Source organism: Boleophthalmus pectinirostris, unplaced genomic scaffold (genome assembly GCF_026225935.1).
Source record: "Boleophthalmus pectinirostris isolate CB_2022bp ecotype Guang Dong unplaced genomic scaffold, ASM2622593v1 HiC_scaffold_1, whole genome shotgun sequence".
Classification (NCBI taxonomy): domain Eukaryota; kingdom Metazoa; phylum Chordata; class Actinopteri; order Gobiiformes; family Gobiidae; genus Boleophthalmus; species Boleophthalmus pectinirostris.
In genome coordinates, this window is record NW_026570970.1 from 10,904,897 (window position 1) to 10,926,579 (window position 21,683).

General features: G+C 37.7%; 1 protein-coding gene across 2 annotated transcripts in view; it reads left to right on the top strand.

Annotated features, from left to right (window-relative positions):
- The first annotated feature begins 1,708 nt into the window (after positions 1–1,708).
- The window catches only part of abcb11a (ATP-binding cassette, sub-family B (MDR/TAP), member 11a), a 62,906-nt gene continuing 42,931 nt past the window's right edge, over positions 1,709–21,683 (top strand). The window contains exons 1-2 of one of the 2 annotated variants that reach the window (XM_055149970.1): positions 1,709–1,752; positions 2,545–2,648. In XM_055149970.1, the coding sequence (XP_055005945.1) occupies positions 2,603–2,648 (46 nt within the window). In that variant the 5' untranslated portion in view covers positions 1,709–1,752; positions 2,545–2,602. Of the gene's footprint in view, positions 1,753–2,544; positions 2,649–16,866; positions 17,031–21,683 lie in introns of those variants that run through there. The other variant, XM_055149975.1, reaches the window with a different exon arrangement.

The window sequence follows — 21,683 nt, forward strand, 5'->3', positions numbered from 1 at the left end:
TTGTCAAACAAGTCAAAAAACGAACCAGTTGTAGCTTTTATAAACAGTGTTGGGAAGGTGACTTTTAAAATGTATTCCCCTACAGATTACAGATTACATATCCTAGAATGTAGTTTGTAACGTAATCCATTAAATTACTTAAAGTGAGTAACGTAATCTGAATACTTTGGATTACTTGGTTTGCTGTAGAGAAGCAAAGACAAGGATATCGTAACATAAGATGTTTTATCTGCTAAAAGAAAATAAAAAGCCCAGACTTTACTTAACCGTATTAAAAATATTATTGATAAAAGAGGAGGAGACACGTCCGCGCAGCATGGTTTAGTCCTGGTTTAGTCCTGGTTTAGACCTGGTTTAGTCCTGGTTTAATCCTGGTTTAGACCTGGTTTAAATCTAGTTTACACTGGGTTCTGGTCCTGGTTTAGTCCTGGTTTAGACCTGGTTTAGACCTGGTTTAGACCTGGTTTTAGACCTGGTTTAGTCCTGGTTTAGACCTGGTTTAGACCTGGTTTAGTCCTGGTTTAGACCTGGTTTAGATCTAGTTTAGACCTGGTTTTAGACCTGGTTTAGTCCTGGTTTAGACTTGTTTTAGATCTAGTTTAGACCTGGTTTTAGACCTGGTTTAGTCCTGGTTTAGACCTGGTTTAGATCTAGTTTAGACCTGGTTTTAGACCTGGTTTAGTCCTGGTTTAGACCTGGTTTAGATCTAGTTTAGACCTGGTTTTAGACCTGGTTTAGACCTGGTTTAGATCTAGTTTAGACCTGGTTTTAGACCTGGTTTAGTCCTAGTTTAGATCTGGTTTAGATCTAGTTTAGACCTGGTTTAGTCCTGGTTTGTTCCTGGTTTACTCCTCATTTAGACCTGGTTTAGATCTAGTTTAGACCTGGTTTAAGACCTGGTTTAGATCTGGTTTAGATCTAGTTTAGACCTGGTTTAGTCCTGGTTTAGACCTGGTTTAGTCCTAGTTTAGATCTGGTTTAGATCTAGTTTAGTCCTGGTTTAGTCCTGGTTTATTCCTCGTTTAGACGTGGTTTAGATCTAGTTTAGACCTGGTTTAGACCTGGTTTAGTCCTGGTTTAGACCTGGTTTAGTCCTAGTTTAGATCTGGTTTAGATCTAGTTTAGACCTGGTTTAGTCCTGGTTTAGACCTGGTTTAGTCCTGGTTTAGATCTAGTTTAGACCTGGGGATTTAGCCCAAAATGTGAAAACAGGAAAATACCACCATGTAATCCATTTATATCAACAAAGTAACTGTAATCCAATTACCTCTCATTAAAACAGTAACTGTAACCGAATACAGTTACTCATAATTTGTACTCTGATTACGTAACTCCAGTACATGTAATCAGTTACTCCCCAACACTGTTTATAAACAATTCTCACAGGCCTGGCCAGCTCTGGTAGTAACAGTGAAGGGACGTGTGTGATTGGTCCAGCAGGGGGCGCAAGTGTACGTACTAGTAGACTCAGGCACGAGCAGAAACAGCGATCTATTCAAAAGACAAAAAGAGAAGTGTTCGCAGACTTTCCAGGCAAGTTGTTTATTTGTTCCGTAGCCTATATTATTATTTTTTTGTATTACTGATGTCTTAAATGTTTGGCAGAACTTGGAGAATAGTTTGGGACCAGATTACTTTGTTTTGAACGAAGAGCCTGATCGATTTCATTATTAGCCTACATGATTTTTTCTTTAAACTAAATATTTCACTGACTCAGATATGCTTGGTGGAAGGTTTTGGTAACTTTACACTGTATGTTAATCGTTCTACTAATTATTTCAGTATCACGAGATCGCTGCTGTTAATTCTGATGTATTCTTTAGCTGGATAAATTGACATAATTTAAGAAAAAAAAAAAAAGAAAAAATATATTATTGTTATTATTATTATTATTATTATTATTATTATTATTATTATTATTATTATTATTATTATTATTATTATCATTATATATGTTTTTGTTTTTTTGTTTTTTACGATTTTTTCATTATTTTTGTCTGACAGGCATTTTATTGTTTAAAGCTGCATTGTGTAACTTGTTCCGTCAAATGCTTTTCTCCATGGAGATGTTATGGCTTTGTCTGGAATGTTTCACAGTATGGTATTAAACCTTTCTACCTTCATGGAGACCAAACCAGACCGAGTTACAGGTCAGATCTGTGGAGAGGCGACTTTGCTCACAGTCAGAATGCCTGATTTTCAATGTATTTTTGAGCTATAAAACCACCTGTAATTGAATAAATGTGAGGTATGTGGAACATTCTAGGCAGAGCAATGACGTATCCATAGAAACAAGCAGATGGCGGACAGTGTTGGGGAGTAACAGATTACATGTACCGCCGTTACGTAATCAGAGTACAAATTATGAATAACTGTATTCGGTTACAGTTACTGTTTCAATGAGTGGTAATTGGATTACAGTTACTTTGCTGAAATAAGTGGATTACAAGGCGGTATTTTCCTGTTTTCACATTTTGTGCTACATTCCATTTATTTTTATTTTTTTATTTCGGTAATTCCACTCATTGCCGGAAACCCAAACAGAACGTGGCAGTAAGAGCGATGTAAACGTGATGTTAACGTTTGAGGCGTCAGTCACACAATGGACGAGGTCGAAGAGCCAGTAGAACAGAGGCAGCAACGCACAGGTAAAAACACATTTGTGTCTTGGAAAAAAACAGGACTAAACCAGGACTGAACCAGGTCTAAACCAGGACTAAACTAGAAATAAACCAGAAGTAAATCAGGTCTAAAATCAGGACTAAAACAGGACTAAAACAGGACTAAAATCAGGACTAAACCAGAACTAAACTAGGTCTAAAATCAGGACTAAACTAGGACTAAAACCAGGACTAAAACCAGGACTAAACCAGGTCTAAAATCAGGACTAAACCAGGTCTAAAATCAGGACTAAACCAGGTCTAAAATCAGGAAAACTAAAAACCAGTCCAGGACTAAACCAGGACTGAACCAGGTCTAAAGCAGGGCTAAACCAGGTCTAAACCAGGACTAAACCAAAACTAAATCAGGTCTAAAATCAGGACTAAAACAGGACTAAAATCAGGACTAAACTAGGACTAAAACCAGGACTAAAACCAGGACTAAACCAGGTCTAAAATCAGGACTAAACCAGGTCTAAAATCAGGACTAAACCAGGTCTAAAATCAGGACTAAACCAGTCCAGGACTAAACCAGGACTGAACCAGGTCTAAAGCAGGGCTAAACCAGGTCTAAACCAGGACTAAACCAAAACTAAATCAGGTCTAAAATCAGGACTAAAACCAGGACTAAAATCAGGACTAAACCAGAACTAAACTAGGTCTAAAATCAGGACTAAACTAGGACTAAAACCAGGACTAAAACCAGGACTAAACCAGGTCTAAAATCAGGACTAAACCAGGTCTAAAATCAGGACTAAACCAGGTCTAAAATCAGGACTAAACCAGGTCTAAAATCAGGACTAAACCAGTCCAGGACTAAACCAGGACTGAACCAGGTCTAAAGCAGGGCTAAACCAGGTCTAAACCAGGACTAAACCAAAACTAAATCAGGTCTAAAATCAGGACTAAAACCAGGACTAAAATCAGGACTAAACCAGAACTAAACTAGGTCTAAAATCAGGACTAAACTAGGACTAAAACCAGGACTAAAACCAGGACTAAACCAGGTCTAAAACCAGGACTAAACCAAGTCTAAACAATATGACACCTAACAGTAGGTTGGACATAATTTAAGGTGATCTCATAGTAAAAATAATTTCTCTATCAGTAATATTTTTTAATATGGTTAAGGAAAGACTGAGCTTGTTATTGTTTTTTAGTTAGTTTGTTCATCTTATGTTAACATCCTCGTCCTAATCCTAACAGATCCTAGTCTTTGCTTCTCTACAGCAAACAGTTGCTTATTCATGGAGACTTGGATTACGTTACAAACTACATTTTGGGGTATATAATCTATAATCTGTAGTGGAATATATTTTAAAAGTAACCTTCCCAACACTGGTGATGAACCCCCAACCTAAAAATTACATACTGTACCTTTAATTGTGTTTCATTTCTGTCTTTTCCCCCTTTTCCCCTAAAAATGCGGCGTTAAAAAAGACCCCAACCTGTGCAAATAATTGTAAATAAATAATTTAGTACAAAACATGTCATGCCATTAACACATAGCACATTATGAATTCAGTAGTAAAATGTTTAAAGTGTCCATTTTTTTAAATTTTTACATCTTAGTAGAGACTGAAATTTGAGCGCTGAGTTTGTTTATCTTAAGTATCTTTAGCCTGTAGGAGATTCCGCTGTGAGAACAGAGAGAGACATGGGCGTGTTTACAGGTCAAATATATTTAGCTACACAGACTTAAATAAACAGAAAATATAATGTTATTAAACAGAACACTTACATTCAGTGTTGGGGAGTAACAGATTACATGTACCGGAGTTACGTAATCAGAGTACAATTTATGAATAACTGTATTCGGTTACAGTTACTGTTTCAGTGAATGGTAATTGGATTACAGTTACTTTCGGTGTCGGCGGCAAGGGGGGGCATTTGAGGGCTGCTGCTCTATCTGCCTTTGCCCGCTCGTTTCTGGGTGTAAAAGTTGACCTGAGCGTAGCGCGCAGAGGCATAATTCTACCTGGGTCCTGGTGCTGATATGGACTGACCGTAACTTTCAGATTGAAGTGGGAAGTGGGATTAAAACTAATTTTACAACCGCTCGTGCACTCGGCTCCTGGACCTCGCGTCACGGACCAGACTGGACCAGGATTTGGACCAGGATTTGGACCAGTTTCATCTCTTCATATTGGACAATAGACTTTTGGAAACAGAACCAATGGGACAGCGGATAGAGGAAACACTCTGCTTCAGTCTCTGGAGAAGGTAAGAGGCTGGTTTTCATTAGTTTGCGGCAAATCTGAACTTGGAGCCTCACAGGTAAATAGTGTTATAGTGTTAATAGTTAAATAGTGTTATAGTGTTATAGTTAAATAGTGTTATAGTGTTAATAGTTAAATAGTGTTATAGTGTTAATAGTTAAATAGTGTTATAGTGTTAATAGTTAAATAGTGTTATAGTGTTAATAGTTAAATAGTGTTATAGTGTTAATAGTTAAATAGTGTTATAGTGTTATAGTTAAATAGTGTTATAGTGTTAATAGTTAAATAGTGTTATAGTGTTAATAGTTAAATAGTGTTATAGTGTTAATAGTTAAATAGTGTTATAGTTAAATAGTGTTATAGTGTTAATAGTGTGTTAATAGTGTGTTATAGTGTTAATAGTTAAATAGTGTTATAGTGTTAATAGTTAAAGTATAGTGTTAATAGTTAATAGTGTTAATAGTGTTAAGTGTTATAGTTTAAATAGTGCGTAAATGAGCTCGCGGGTGCCATGGAGCTGCTCTGGTTGTTCTGCTGTGTGCTGTAGGAGCCGCATCTGTGTTCATATTGTAGTTTTACTGACGTTGTTGGGTCTGGGTGTGAGCGGTGTGTTAAGTTGTGTTGTTGCGTAAAGTTTGCTCTTGGCTGTTCATTGTGCTCTGATCGATATTGTTCAGCCAATACTAACCAAAATGTCTGTTTCTGGTATTTGTTATAATACTACAGCCTATATATATAATACATATATTATTCATAATATATATTTATAATTTTGCCCTTGGTGCCCCTCCCAAAAATTATACCATCAGCCGCCACTGGTCCTGGTTTAGTCCCGGTCCCTCAAGTCTCAGGTCTCTATAGGACAGGACTGGACGGCGACTCGCGTACCACGTTCACTACAGCCCTGGTGCTGTCCGATGCGTGGCCATTTCTAGTTCAGAGGTGTTTTTGAAGAGAGGCTGTTTAATGTTTACAACCAGTGGCAGGACTTATGTTTTTTTAATAAACCTAAACCTTTTATTATTGTCTTGTGTGCGTATCGTCTACCACACAGCCTCAACAACTATTGCAGCTAATAATAATAATCTTAATATAATAATGATTATAATAACAACACATAATTAGCCTAATACTGTTCAAGAAAAACGTGTTTGATAGCATGTCTGCTGTGTATGACTCCACCGCGTTAAAATATTTCTCAAATGGCAGTGCCCCCCCTGCTGGTGACCCATGCCCCTCCAGTAGATGTGCTCTGACGCCGACTCTGGTTACTTTGTTGAAATAAGTGGATTACATGGTGGTATTTTGCAGGTCTAAACTAGATCTCAGCCAGGTCTAAAACCAGGTCTAAAACCAGGACTAAAACCAGGACTAAAACCAGGACTAAAACCAGGACTAAAACCAGGACTAAACCAGGACTAAACCAGGACTAAACCAGGACTAAATCAGGACTAAATCAGGACTAAAAGCAGGTCTAAACTAGATCTAAACTAGATCTAAACCAGGTCTAAAACCACGACTAAACCAAGACTAAAACGGGACTAAACCCGGACTAAAAGCAGGTCTAAACTATATCTCAACCAGGTCTAAACCAGGTCTAAACCAGGTCTAAACCAGGTCTAAACCAGGGCTAAACCAGGACTAAATCAGGACTAAAAGCAGGTCTAAACTAGGGATGGGCATTCGATGAAATTTTCTTAATCGATCGTCGGAAGAATTAACGATCGATTATCGATTAGTCATTAACGTTTTTATATTAAAATGATCATCATTATTATTACTATCTGCACTACTAATCTGCATAAATACATTCAACTTTACGACATATAAACCGTAACGACTCTAGAGCCACATCAATCTGTTTGACATTATATTGTGTTTAATTCAGTTTTGCGCAACTCTCACAAAAACGAAACTTAAAACCGCATCGCTAATTTGCATAAACTCAGCGAAGATAAGAGCTTGTGTCGCTGATGCGGTCATCTTCTGTCGGATTAAAAGACATGACTCAGGTGAATACAGGTTAGTGTGACCAGATTTGCGTTTGACAAAACCAGGACACCGTACGGGGGGAGGGAGGTGGAGACTCGTCATCGACATTGCGCGACTCTCACCTGGCAAAACTTTTTCCCACTGGACACCGAAACATATGTGCTGTTTGTACACTGTGCACATGGCCTGGACCTCACACTTGTCCCGAACGCAACGGAAAGCGTGGAATTTCTTGTACAAATCATCGTTAAATACGCATTTGTGCTTCGGTACGTTGCAGACTGACCTTCTGTTTGTGTTTGCTCGCTCCTTCTGAGTGCAGAGAGCTACATGTACGGACCCCTGTTTGGTCACGCTACGCACAGCAACCTGCATTCGGTTTGTCGATTAAAATTAACGTAATCGATGAAATTCTTAATGATCAATTATCGATTAATCATGCCCATCCCTAGTCTAAACTAGATCTAAACTAGATCTAAACCAGGTCTAAACCAGGTCTAAAACCACGACTAAACCAGGTCTTAAACTGGTCTAAAACCACGACTAAACCAAGACTAAAACAGGACTAAACCCGGACTAAAAGCAGGTCTAAACTATATCTCAACCAGGACTAAACCAGGACTAAATCAGGACTAAAACAGGACTAAAAGCAGGTCTAAACTAGATCTAAACTAGATCTAAACCAGGTCAAAACCAGGTCTAAAACCATGACTAAACCAGGTCTTAAACTGGTCTAAAACCACGACTAAACCAAGACTAAAACAGGACTAAACCTGGACTAAAAGCAGGTCTAAACTATATCTCAACCAGGTCTAAACCAGGTCTAAAACAGGACTAAACCAGGACTAAATTAGGACTAAAACGAGACTAAAAGCAGGTCTAAACTAGATCTAAACCAGATCTAAACCAGGTCTAAAACCACGACTAAACCAAGATTAAAACAGGAGTAAAACCGGACTAAATACAGGTCTAAACTAGATCTAAACCAGGTCTAAACCAGGACTAAAACAGGATTTAACAGGACTAAACCATGTCGCGCGGACGTGTCTCCTCCTCTTCTATCAATAATATTTTTAATTTGGTTTAGTAAGGTCTGGGCTTTTTATTGTCTTTTTGCAGACAAAATATCTTATGTGAAGATTTCCTCATCTTTGCTTCTCTTCAGCAAACCAAGTAATCCAAAGTATTCAGATTACATTACTCACTTTAAGTAATTTAATGGATTCCATTACAAACTACATTTTGGGGTATGTAATCTGTAGGGGAATACATTTTAAAAGTAACCTTCCCAACACTGTTTACATTTAACCCTAAACCTTATTGTAACACTTCCATTTGTGACTGAGCAGAAGCATTAGGGCTCCACTGTGAGAGGGAAGAACACAGATCACACATAAACACCCCAAATCTGTCTTTCCCTGTGACAAATATTAAATCAAACACAAAGTAAGACCAGTCACGTACGGGACATTCATACTAGGGATGGGCATTCGATGAAATTTTCTTAATCGATCGTCAGAAGAATCATCATTATTATTACTATCTGCACTACTAATCTGCATAAATAAATTCAACTTTACGACATATAAACCGTAACGACTCTAGAGCCACATCAATCCGTTTGAGATTATAATGTGTTTAACGCAGTTTTGCGCAACTCTCACAAAAACGAAACTTAAAACCGCATCGCTCATTTGCAGAAACTAAGCGAAGATAAAACTACAGCTCTTGTGTCGCTGATGCGGTCAACTTCTGTCAGATTAAAAGACATGACTCAGTGGAACACAGGTTAGTGTGACGATATTTGCGTTTGTCAAAACCAGGACACTGTACAGGAGGTGGGAGGTGGGTCCTCGTCATCGACATTGCGCGACTCTCACCTGGTAAAACTTTTTCCCACTGGACACCGAAACATATGTGCTGCTTTGTACACTGTGCACATGGACTCACACTTGTCCCGGAACGCAACAGAAAGCGTGGAATTTCTTGTACAAGTCATCGTTAAATACGCATTTGCGTTGCAGACTGACCGACTGTTTGTGTTTGCTCGCTCCTTCTGAGTGCAAAGAGCTACATGTACGGACCCCTGTTTGGTGACGCTACGCACAGCAACCTACATTTGGTTTGTCGATTAAAATGAACATAATCGATGAAATTCTTAATGATCAATTATCGATTAATCGATTAATCATGCCCATCCCTAATTCATACCCAGAAATAAAACACAATGTTCATTTGTTTAAGCAGGTACTAACAGTTCCTAAGAGTTAAAGACCAGCTCATGCGTCTATTGTGTGATGTCAAGGCTTAGCAACAGAAGTCAAACATTTATTTATTAACATTAACATTAACTGGCACTAAATGATTAATATGTACCAAGTTTCAGATAAAATCACAAAGATAAAGTAATAGAAAAAGGCGGTAAAACTCAGTGTTTGGATTAAGCAAAATTACCCCCCACCTAAGCCTCCGCCCAATTTCATTTCTCTCCGGTGACTAGGTCAGGAATCAGAATACACTAGGGCAGTGATTTTCAACCACTGTGCCGCGGCACACTAGTGTGCCGTGAGAGATCGTCAGATGTGCCGTGAGAAATTATCCAATATCACTTTTTTAAAAATTAAAATTAATTAATTATTACCTGCAAATATTATGTCATTGTACTTACTACAGCACGGACACTATACTACAGTGTAGTATATAAAGACTGGCAGAGTGATCTAATATTCGTCCGGGTGGCAACAGGCAGCTAATTGCCTCGTTCCTTTAAAACAGGGGTGCTCAATATGTCGATCGCGATCTACCAGTCGATCGCCAAGGTCGTGTGGGTAGATCGCCGTGTCTTGTCTCGGACTCGCGTTTGGACTCGGTCTTGTCTCTCACTCAAGGTCTGACACTCAACAAGTGTGATCATATTTCATTACGGCCGCTGCTGTTGGCAATAAACTTGTACAGGTGTGCCAGAGCGTGTGGGGCGTCTCAGTGCAGCCTGTGCGCTCAGTGCAGCCCGCGGAGACTCTACGGCACATCACAAATACACACGCTCCCTACGCACGGCTCGTCTGCGACAGCGTGTGCCCTCGTGTACCAGCGTGCATCACAGGGCAGGTTAAACTTCCTAAACATCCTACCGTCAGCACGCCGCCCCTCGCCTTTTCACACTCTCGCTCCTTCCTGCGTACAGCGAAAACAAGCCCCTTCCACAGTGCGCATTGATTAGAAGAGCAACACGAAACGTGAAGCAAAAACCAGTCTAAATTTGTGTTACAGTGTTGGCACAAAGCGGGTCTACAGCATAGAGCGGATCTACAGAACAGACCTACTGCCACATTTGGCTGAAGTTTGCCTAACAAAAGTGCACAAATGCATCTGTGTTTGTCACGATGTGCGTTTGGTTTGGTAAATGTGCAGAGGCTGGTAAATATCACTGCAAAACCAGAAAAGAATGCAACTCCAGTTTGGAACTTTAAAAAACAGGTTTAAAAATCTTCCTTTACTTTTTTCATAGTTTTGTGTAAAGTGCCAGAGGAAGTTCTCTTAAAGAAGGGGTTCTCAAAACTGTGGTGAGGGTCCAAAAAAGGGGCAAAGTGCAGTTTGCTTGGCTTTGTATTAGGTAGATCTTTATGACTTGGTCATTTTGTAAGTAGCTCGCATGCTGAAAAAGTGTGAGCACCCCTGCTTTAAAAGAATTGGTAACGCATGTGCGTGGTGACAGTCATGGAAAAGTTTTTAAAACGGACGAATGCAAACTCCAAAATGGGCCCTGGACAAGATTCTGACCCAGAAGAAGAGCTTTTCAAACTTAACTGCTATAAAAACTAAAAACAGAGAGAGACTAAGAGCTGTTGATGAAGAGCTTTGTGTGTGTCTTTCTTCTATTCCTGCCAGGATATCAGCTTTGTGTTCATCTAAACAGGCGCAGGTCTCACACTGAGTAAGTAAAAATTAATGTAGAAATTATATTGTAATTAAATATACTGTATAGTGTTATTTTGTAACACTTTGGTTAGTGGTGTGCCGCAAGATTTTTCCAATGTAAAAAACGTGCCGTGGCTCAAAAAAGGTTGAAAAACACTGCACTAGGGCATCAGCCAATCCGCGAAGAGATATACATTCTGTGTTGGCAACGATTCCTGAGATCGAGGATTTAAAGCCGGTGTGGTATAGTATTTTGACCCTGGGGTCAGAATCATTATGTTATGTTGACTCCCCTATGAAAATCTATATTTTATTAATAAAGCACTTTAATTCTATAGAAAAACTTGGAATATTAATACTATAGCTGCAAACCGTCTTCAACCAAACTAACTTTTGTCCAGTCGACAAACTGAATTTTCTCCTCGCCCTGGATTCTACCTGGGACGACTGAGGGATTCTTCACACTTTATCTGCAAATTAAAACATATTTGACATATTTAAAAAGTGTTCTCTGAAGAACTCATATGCATTTTTATGTCGATTATAACTTTTGAATGTAAAAAAATTACTTAGTTGTTTAAACATATTTTACTGAAAATAAGATAAGTACTTACTAATTAGTTAGGTAATCAAAGTGGTGTATAATGAATTGGAATCCTGTGAAAATAGACAAGGCTGATCAATTGAGTAGTATAGTATAGTAATCTGACCCCCCAATATGTTTATTATAGTTATGATGATGTAAAGTAAGAAAGTAATGTTAGTTGAATATTGCAATAATGATCCATTAGGCAAGGCAAGTTTATTTGTACAGCACAACGTTTGTACTCAAAGTAATTCAAAGTGCTTTACAGAATAAGAAATACATTAAAATCATAATAAAAACAAATCAAAACATAAATAATCATAAAGAGAGACATAAATTAGAGAGAAGAGTGCGGAATGAAAACCTTTCAGTTATATGCACAGTCAAACAGAAATGTTTTAAGCCTGGATTTATTTTATTATATATAAAAAGGTCAAAATCCTACGCTAATAGTAACTGACCCCCCAAATATTTACCTCTGCCAAGGAGGTTATGTTTTTGCTGGCGTTTGTCTGTTTGTTTGTTTGTTTGTTTGTTTGTTTGTCTGTTAGCAACATAACTCAAATAGTTATAGACCGATTTTGATGAAATTTTCAGGATTTGTTGGAAATGTGAAAAGGAAGAACTGATTTCATTTTGGGGGTGATCCGGAAGAAATCCTGGATTCTGGATCACTTTGAAATTTTAGTTAACATTGTGGTAAATGGGGCCAAAAATTTTGTTTCTCAATATCTCGGTTAATTATTGACAAACCCCATGAAATTTGACTCAGGGATGGACAATGGATCCTCTTTCATATTCCAAATTAGAAAGATACGAGACAAATTTTTATGGAAAACACACAATTAATATGAGGGGGACTGTAGTCCTTGGCGGAGGTCTGCGCTCTCTGAGTGTATTGGAACTGTTTTGTGTTGTGTTCTTCCGGCCTGCTGGGGGGCGCTAGTTGTGATTTTGGTGATATATTTAGCCAGTAGGTGACAAGAAGTAAAACTACTAGCTTGAAAATGTCAGTCAGTCCATGAGGTGTTTTGCGGTTAGATCTGAAACCATTCCTCTCATTTCCAGCCCTTTGAGTGGCAATATGAGTAAGTTTACATTAAAAATGAATGTTGACAAGTGCATTTGTAGCATTTTGTTGAAGTTTGTAGCATTTTATAGATATTATTTGAGATTTGAGTTCCAGTAGTGGTATTTGAGTTGTGTGTATTACTTCTCAGCTAACATTGGCCATTTAATTGTCTATATAATGTAACTTTGATGTACATTGTTGATTTTACAACTTTCTGAATACCCTTTTGTATTTTGTTACAGTTTCACACTTTTTTGCATTAAATCCTGGTCAAAGACAACACCTGCCTGTTCCTTGGAGGAAGTGATGCAAGAGAGAGTTTAGCTGGCTGTGAATCTCAATTAGGACAAGGGGTCATGTTGAGTGTAACAGTACACTGAGTGCTTTTCTAGTTTTAATATAACACAACATTACTAAATTCAAGGTCGTTATCCTTACAAACCATTGCCTAAATTGACATTATGATTAAGGATGATCTGAACATAGCAAACTAAAAACCATAACAATGTAAAATACAATATAAAAAGTGACATGATTGTTATGTATATGCAATTTTAACAACATGTTACGTTTACACAAAATACCCAGTTGTTATTCATCAAAACATTCTTTAAAATACCTTAAAAGAAAGTGAATATGTAGCAGTATATAATAAAAGTTAATTACATGAGAAATACTGATCATATAAGTAACTACTAAAGAAAAAAGTAAAGGGAGTCAAAATCCTCACCATGGTGCAGCAACAGCTAAAAAACACCAGGAACTACATAGACCATGATCCTTTGGGGTTTCAGTGCAGACTACATGAAAAAATAACTGTTACGAGGCACTTTTAAATGTTATTTCTTCATATTATAACCATTATAACCACCATTATGTACCAAAGGCTTTTCGGGGCTTTTAAAAGGAAAATAAGAAGCATATTTACAATTTTGTAAGACTCCACATCGAAACTTTCTGAACTTTGAGATGCATATAGTGAAAATATCATACAGAGGAATTTTGATATCGCCCTAGTATTTCCTTCTCTTGTTAGCTTCATTGTTCAGGTTTTGTTTTCAGTCCGGTAAGGCTTAAGTTCTTAATGTGTATTAGGATATTGCGAAGAGGCTCACTCACTGACTCACTTACTCAGCACAGGCAACTATTGTCATGAGGAATTTCCCCTGGTTAAGAAACAATTGAGTTAAAATGGATCTTCCCTGAATAATGGCTCTTCTTCTCCAGACAAATGACGCATAAAGTCATGATCTTAACTTCAGTTTGATTTTAAAAAAAAAAATTTAAATGCTCTATAAGGTAAGGTTTACTATATACTACAATACTAGAGATCAGACATAGGGACTTGTGAGTCGTGACTTGGACTTGGACTCGAGTCAGACTTGAGATACAATTTTTAGGACTTGAGGCTTGACTTGACAAAATGGACTAAAACTTGGGACTCGAATCTGACTTGAAGATCAATGATTTGGGACTTGAGGCCTGTGACTTGAGAGGACCTGATACTTCTCCTAAAGTATCTTTTCAGATTATAAATGTGGTGCTGAATTTTACAGGAACCAACCCTGCCCACTTCTCTGTTAATTTGGATGTAACTGATGTGGTATCTTCAAATGTACTACAGTAAAATACAGTACAATACAGTAATATATAGTACAATACAGTAAAATACAGTACAATACAGTAAAATACAGTACAATACAGTAATATACAGTACAATACAGTAATATACAGTACAATACAGTAATATAGTACAATACAGTACAATACAGTAAATACAGTACAATACAGTAAAATACAGTACAATACAGTAATATACAGTACAATACAGTAAAACAGAGGGAACAACAGAGAACATCTTTCATAACAAAATAACTTCTATTAAGCACTTTCAAATCAATTCTTTCTATTCTAACCGTAATGATACACACTAAAGACTTGACAAGACATTTATATAAATACTCTTATAAAAATACTGAAAAGTACAATTTAAAATTCATATAAATTGCAAAAATCTAAGCTATATTTAGTACTTTGGTTTAAAGACTTGAAATGACTTGAAGCTCAAAGCAGACGACTTGGACTTGACTTGGACTTATGGGCCAGTGACTCGAGACTCGACTTGGACTTGTCTTTCTTTGACTTGGGACTTGACTTGGACTTGAGGTCAGATACATGAGACTTACTTGAAACTCTCAAAGCAACAACTTGGTCCCACCTCTGCTAGGGATGTAACGATATCCAAAACTCTTCGTACGATATTTATTTATTGATATATATATTTAGAGAGGCTAATATAATCGTAGATAGGACACGTTTCTGCTTTTAAAATACCCTGACAAGTTTTTGATGTGACTTATTACCGTCATAATCCCAAGAATTCAAGTAAAAAACAGTTCTTCATGTTGTCTGCACTGCACTGAAATGAATCATGGGATATGTAGTTCCCGATGTTTATCAGCTATTATAGGATATAAGCAAAGAAACTTGTAATTCAATATATTGTGACAGTCCATGATATTACTGTGAGACTTTTGNATTTCATGTATATGTGAACAACCGTGTGCAGAGAATCAAGCAATCCTCTCTCCCAGAGCAGTGGAAATACATCCCAACTGAGCACAATCCAGCTGATCATGGTTCTCGCTCACTGGCTGCGGAGAAAATCGAAAGAACAACATGGTGGTCTGGCCCAGCATTTCTTCTCAACACCAAGAGTGGTGCTCCTGAAAAAGGCCCATTCAAACTCATTGACCCAGAGTCAGACGTGGAAATTCGACAGAATGCTACCGTGCTTGTGACCAGAACCACTTCAGGTAGTTTAGGTTCAATGCGATTTGAACGATTCTCAAAATGGACCTCTCTTGTCAAAGCAGTAGCATACCTTTGTCACATCGCTCACAGTTTCAAGTCTAAAGATTGTGAAGGCTGGCACCTCTGCAAAACAAGTCTCACAGGAGAATCCTTAACTCGAGCAGAGTACACTATCATTAGATGTGTCCAACATGAAGTGTATGCCGAAGAGATCAAACGCATCAAGGCAAAACAAGATCTGCCACGCAACAGTCCTCTATACAAGCTCAAGCCGATCATCGATGATAAAGACCTACTCCGTGTTGGAGGACGCTTGTCAGAGTCCAAACTCACAAGTCAAGAAGCTAATCCTCTTTCTGATCCCAAGAATGCATCACATTACTACCCTGCTCATTCGACATCATCATGAAGCTGTAAAGCATCAAGGAAGACACTTCACTGAAGGAGCAGTGCGAGCAAGTGGTTTGTGGCTGGCTGGTGCCAAGAGATCCATCAGCAGTTTTATCCATAAATGTGTGACTTGCAAAAAGCTTCGAGGGAAAACAGAGCAGCAAATCATGGCAGATCTGCCCGCCGAGCGTCTACAAACTGATCCTCCATTTTCGTATGTTGGCCTGGATGTTTTCGGACCATGGGAGGTCACAACGTGCCGCACAAAAGGTTGTCATGCTGACAGCAAACGATGGGCGGTTCTGTTCACTTGTATGTGTACAAGAGCCATTCATATCGAAGTTGTAGAGACATTAAGCTCTTCAAGTTTTATCAATGCTCTTCGCAGATTTTTCGCCATCAGAGGGCCCGCTAAACAGCTACGGTCTGACTGTGGTACCAACTTCATTGGCGCATCCAAAGAGCTGAAGATGGAACCTCCAAAGCCTGACGACACAAGTGTGGATGACTATCTGCGTGAACAAAGGTGCTCCTGGGTGTTCAACCCTCCTCACTCATCCCACATGGGAGGCACGTGGGAGCGTATGATAGGAATCGCGCGCGTCGCATCCTCGACTCTATGCTCTTACAAGCAGGAAATCCTTTACTGACTCACGAGGTACTAACAACGTTGCTCGCTGAAGTCACAGCTATCATCAACGCAAGACCCTTGGTGCCTGTCTCCTCAGATCCTGACGCACCTCTCATCTTGACTCCCATGACGCTGCTAACACAAAAAACAAAAGCAATACCAGTTCCACCAGGAGATTTCACCAACGCTGACATATTCAAATATCAGTGGAAAAGAGTTCAAGTCCTTGCCGACACCTTTTGGACCAGATGGCAAAGGGAGTACCTCAACATGCTCCAAAGTCGTCAGAAGTGGCAACGCAACAAACCAAATCTGAAGGAGAAAGCTATCATTCTTCTGAAGGACAAGCAACTAAAACGGAATGAATGGCCCATGGGAATCATCGTGAAGACTCTTCCAAGCAAGGATGGAGTTGTGAGGAAGATTGAGGTCAAAGTAGCACGCAACAAGACTATGAAGATTTTCTCCAGACCTATCTCAGACTGTATTTTACTGTTATCCCCCACTGTTTAGTTAGTTTATTATGGCATTCTTAAAATAATGCCAGGCGGGGAGTGTATTGGAACTGTTTTGTGTTGTGTTCTTCCGGCCTGCTGGGGGGCGCTAGTTGTGATTTTGGTGATATATTTAGCCAGTAGGTGACAAGAAGTAAAACTACTAGCTTGAAAATGTCAGTCAGTCCATGAGGTGTTTTGTGGTTAGATCTGAAACCATCCTCTCATTTCCAGCCCTTTGAGTGGCAATATGAGTAAGTGTTTACATTAAAAATGAATGTTGACAAGTGCATTTGTAGCATTTTGTTGAAGTTTGTAGCATTTTATAGATATTATTTGAGATTTGAGTTCCAGTAGTGGTATTTGAGTTGTGTGTATTACTTCTCAGCTAACATTGGCCATTTAATTGTCTATATAATGTAACTTTGATGTACATTGTTGATTTTACAACTTTCTGAATACCCTTTTGTATTTTGTTACAGTTTCACACTTTTTTGCATTAAATCCTGGTCAAAGACAACACCTGCCTGTTCCTTGGAGGAAGTGATGCAAGAGAGAGTTTAGCTGGCTGTGAATCTCAATTAGGACAAGGGGTCATGTTGAGTGTAACAGTACACTGAGTGCTTTTCTAGTTTTAATATAACACAACATTACTAAATTCAAGGTCGTTATCCTTACAAACCATTGCCTAAATTGACATTATGATTAAGGATGATCTGAACATAGCAAACTAAAAACCATAACAATGTAAAATACAATATAAAAAGTGACATGATTGTTATGTATATGCAATTTTAACAACATGTTACGTTTACACAAAATACCCAGTTGTTATTCATCAAAACATTCTTTAAAATACCTTAAAAGAAAGTGAATATGTAGCAGTATATAATAAAAGTTAATTACATGAGAAATACTGATCATATAAGTAACTACTAAAGAAAAAAGTAAAGGGAGTCAAAATCCTCACCATGGTGCAGCAACAGCTAAAAAACACCAGGAACTACATAGACCATGATCCTTTGGGGTTTCAGTGCAGACTACATGAAAAAATAACTGTTACGAGGCACTTTTAAATGTTATTTCTTCATATTATAACCATTATAACCACCATTATGTACCAAAGGCTTTTCGGGGCTTTTAAAAGGAAAATAAGAAGCATATTTACAATTTTGTAAGACTCCACATCGAAACTTTCTGAACTTTGAGATGCATATAGTGAAAATATCATACAGAGGAATTTTGATATCGCCCTAGTATTTCCTTCTCTTGTTAGCTTCATTGTTCAGGTTTTGTTTTCAGTCCGGTAAGGCTTAAGTTCTTAATGTGTATTAGGATATTGCGAAGAGGCTCACTCACTGACTCACTTACTCAGCACAGGCAACTATTGTCATGAGGAATTTCCCCTGGTTAAGAAACAATTGAGTTAAAATGGATCTTCCCTGAATAATGGCTCTTCTTCTCCAGACAAATGACGCATAAAGTCATGATCTTAACTTCAGTTTGATTTAAAAAAAAAAATTTTTAAATGCTCTATAAGGTAAGGTTTACTATATACTACAATACTAGAGATCAGACATAGGGACTTGTGAGTCGTGACTTGGACTTGGACTCGAGTCAGACTTGAGATACAATTTTTAGGACTTGAGGCTTGACTTGACAAAATGGACTGAAACTTGGGACTCGAATCTGACTTGAAGATCAATGATTTGGGACTTGAGGCCTGTGACTTGAGAGGACCTGATACTTCTCCTAAAGTATCTTTTCAGATTATAAATGTGGTGCTGAATTTTACAGGAACCAACCCTGCCCACTTCTCTGTTAATTTGGATGTAACTGATGTGGTATCTTCAAATGTACTACAGTAAAATACAGTACAATACAGTAATATACAGTACAATACAGTAAAATACAGTAATACAGTAAAATACAGTACAATACAGTAATATACAGTACAATACAGTAATATACAGTACAATACAGTAATATACAGTACAATACAGTAATATACAATACACTACAGTACAGTAATATACAGTACAATACAGTAAAACAGAGAACAACAGAGAACATCTTTCATAACAAAATAACTTCTATTAAGCACTTTCAAATCAATTCTTTCTATTCTAACCGTAATGATACACACTAAAGACTTGACAAGACATTTATATAAATACTCTTATAAAAATACTGAAAAGTACAATTTAAAATTCATATAAATTGCAAAAATCTAAGCTATATTTAGTACTTTGGTTTAAAGACTTGAAATGACTTGAAGCTCAAAGCAGACGACTTGGACTTGACTTGGACTTATGGGCCAGTGACTCGAGACTCGACTTGGACTTGTCTTTCTTTGACTTGGGACTTGACTTGGACTTGAGGTCAGATACATGAGACTTACTTGAAACTCTCAAAGCAACAACTTGGTCCCACCTCTGCTAGGGATGTAACGATATCCAAAACTCTTCGTACGATATTTATTTATTGATATATATATTTAGAGAGGCTAATATAATCGTAGATAGGACACGTTTCTGCTTTTAAAATACCCTGACAAGTTTTTGATGTGACTTATTACCGTCATAATCCCAAGAATTCAAGTAAAAAACAGTTCTTCATGTTGTCTGCACTGCACTGAAATGAATCATGGGATATGTAGTTCCCGATGTTTATCAGCTATTATAGGATATAAGCAAAGAAACTTGTAATTCAATATATTGTGACAGTCCATGATATTACTGTGAGACTTTTGACGATACAATATCACGATATTTCGGTTATTGTTACATTCCTGTACAATACTATGTATATACTATTATATACTATACTAAGGTAATGTGGTTGGGGTCTGTCACCTACTTATTTCTATGGTTACGTCATTGCTCTGCTTCAAGTGTTCCAAAATATGGCATTAACCAGATCTACTTTCAATTACAGATCAAAAATACTTAGAAAAATCAAGTATTCTGTCTGTGAGCGTGGTCGCCTCTCCACAGATCTTATCAGTACTCTGCTTGATTTGATGTCCAAGACGATAGAAAGGTTTAAAGCAACACTGTGAAACATTCCAGATAAGGCAATAACATCTCCATGGAGAAAACCGTTTGACGGACCCTCCACCAGAAAAGTTACACGGTGCACCTTTAAAGTCACCAGAGCCCGTCTTGTTCTAATCATTGGTCTAATAAGACGCAGTAAATACAGATCAAAGTCCACACACTTTACCCAGATGTGTCCCGACGCCCGTTCACCCCGTGCTTCTTACTTTTTGTAATCTTTATTACGTTATATCCACGTTGGATGGGTCCTTCTCCATCCTTCAGTGATTCACAGGTTTTTGATTCCTGTTTATCACTGATATGAACTTAGTCTTGCTCTTTCAGAAGATCGAGCATTTAAAGGTCCTATATTACGCTAAATAGACTCTTGTGAGATTCAAGATGTGTTATAATATTGTTAACTTACCAAAAACACACCTGGAATTGTGTTTTGTTTCATTCACACATTTGAGTAACACTTTAATATTAGTCTGACATCTCCAAAGCTCAAAATGTTTTCAAATTAACAGCTCATTTTACCTTTTGTTCAATAGAGATCGGCAATTCCAGGGCTGAAATTATCCAACTGATTCTCGTGAAGCCATATGGAGTTTAAAAACCCAATGGAGCACTTCCTGTATCACCACATGACATCATAAGGTGGAGCAGAGTGTTTTCAGTTTGAGATAAGAACTCAGCGTAAATATGCAGGTTTGGTTTGTTATACGTCATTGAAACAAAACACAACTGCAGGTCTGTTTTTGATGAGGAAACAACATTATAACAGATCAGAAAATAGTGTAATTTTGGCCCTTTAAAGGCGCTATACCTGATTTTTACTGTCTTAAAACATGTCGTAGGTTGGTTCAGTTGTAATAAATAAGCACATTCTGTTCATTTTCTCTTTAACCAAATTATTTTTATGGCAAAGGAGATGTTCAATTTGTCAACAGGACAAAAGTTTATGTGGTCGAATATGTTTCAGAGCTCGTCCAAGCTTCTTCTCTTCAGTTCTGGTCAGACACTGATGAGTAATTCTTTATATCTGCTTGCAGGGAGGAGCTAACTACACTGAAACTACTCTGAAACTAACACACCTACTTGTTTACAGTTTCTGTTAGTTATCTAGGCCTATTGAGCTGCACTGAGTGTGTGGTCATATTAGCAGAATCATTCAAGGCCATAATGGAGCTTTCACACCTCTGGATCTGACCTGACTACACCTATTTTTAAATTTTTTTTTTAAATTTGAGGTTGGAATTGTAAATAGGAGATAGTGTCTGAGTCCCCTATTTCTGTTTAGAGAAGGATTCTCTTTCTTAACAAAAATAGCTTCTTTAACTCCCCTTTCAAACCGTATTTGACCAAATAAACTTTTTAGGGATTTTTCACAATTTATTTTTACCTTTTTTTCTCAAATGAAGTCCAGCTTTTTACATTTTTATCTTGCATTCATTCAATCACAGGTGCTTAAATTGCTAAAAAACTAAACTAAACTAAACTAAACATGCATTATTATTGAATTATTACTGAGAGTGGGATTGGCTTTCCACAGATCTGACCTATAACATGGCCTGGTAGAGTCTCAATGGTGATAGATAAGTTTAGTTTAGTGCTATGCTACTGTGCAACATTCTAGATAAATATATGTTCTGTGCGTATCGGCAGATGTTCAACAGTTACCATGGAGACACAATGCACACATTAGCAAACACAATCAAATACGTTTTAAAATAATCTGACAACTCAAGACAAAGTAAATTTAAACAGCACATTTTCAGGAGCCTGTGGTCAATACAAGCGTTTATTGTCAAGTTTAGGTGTTTGATTTTCAACAAAAAAGTGAGAGCAATAAATTCAAAAACTGTA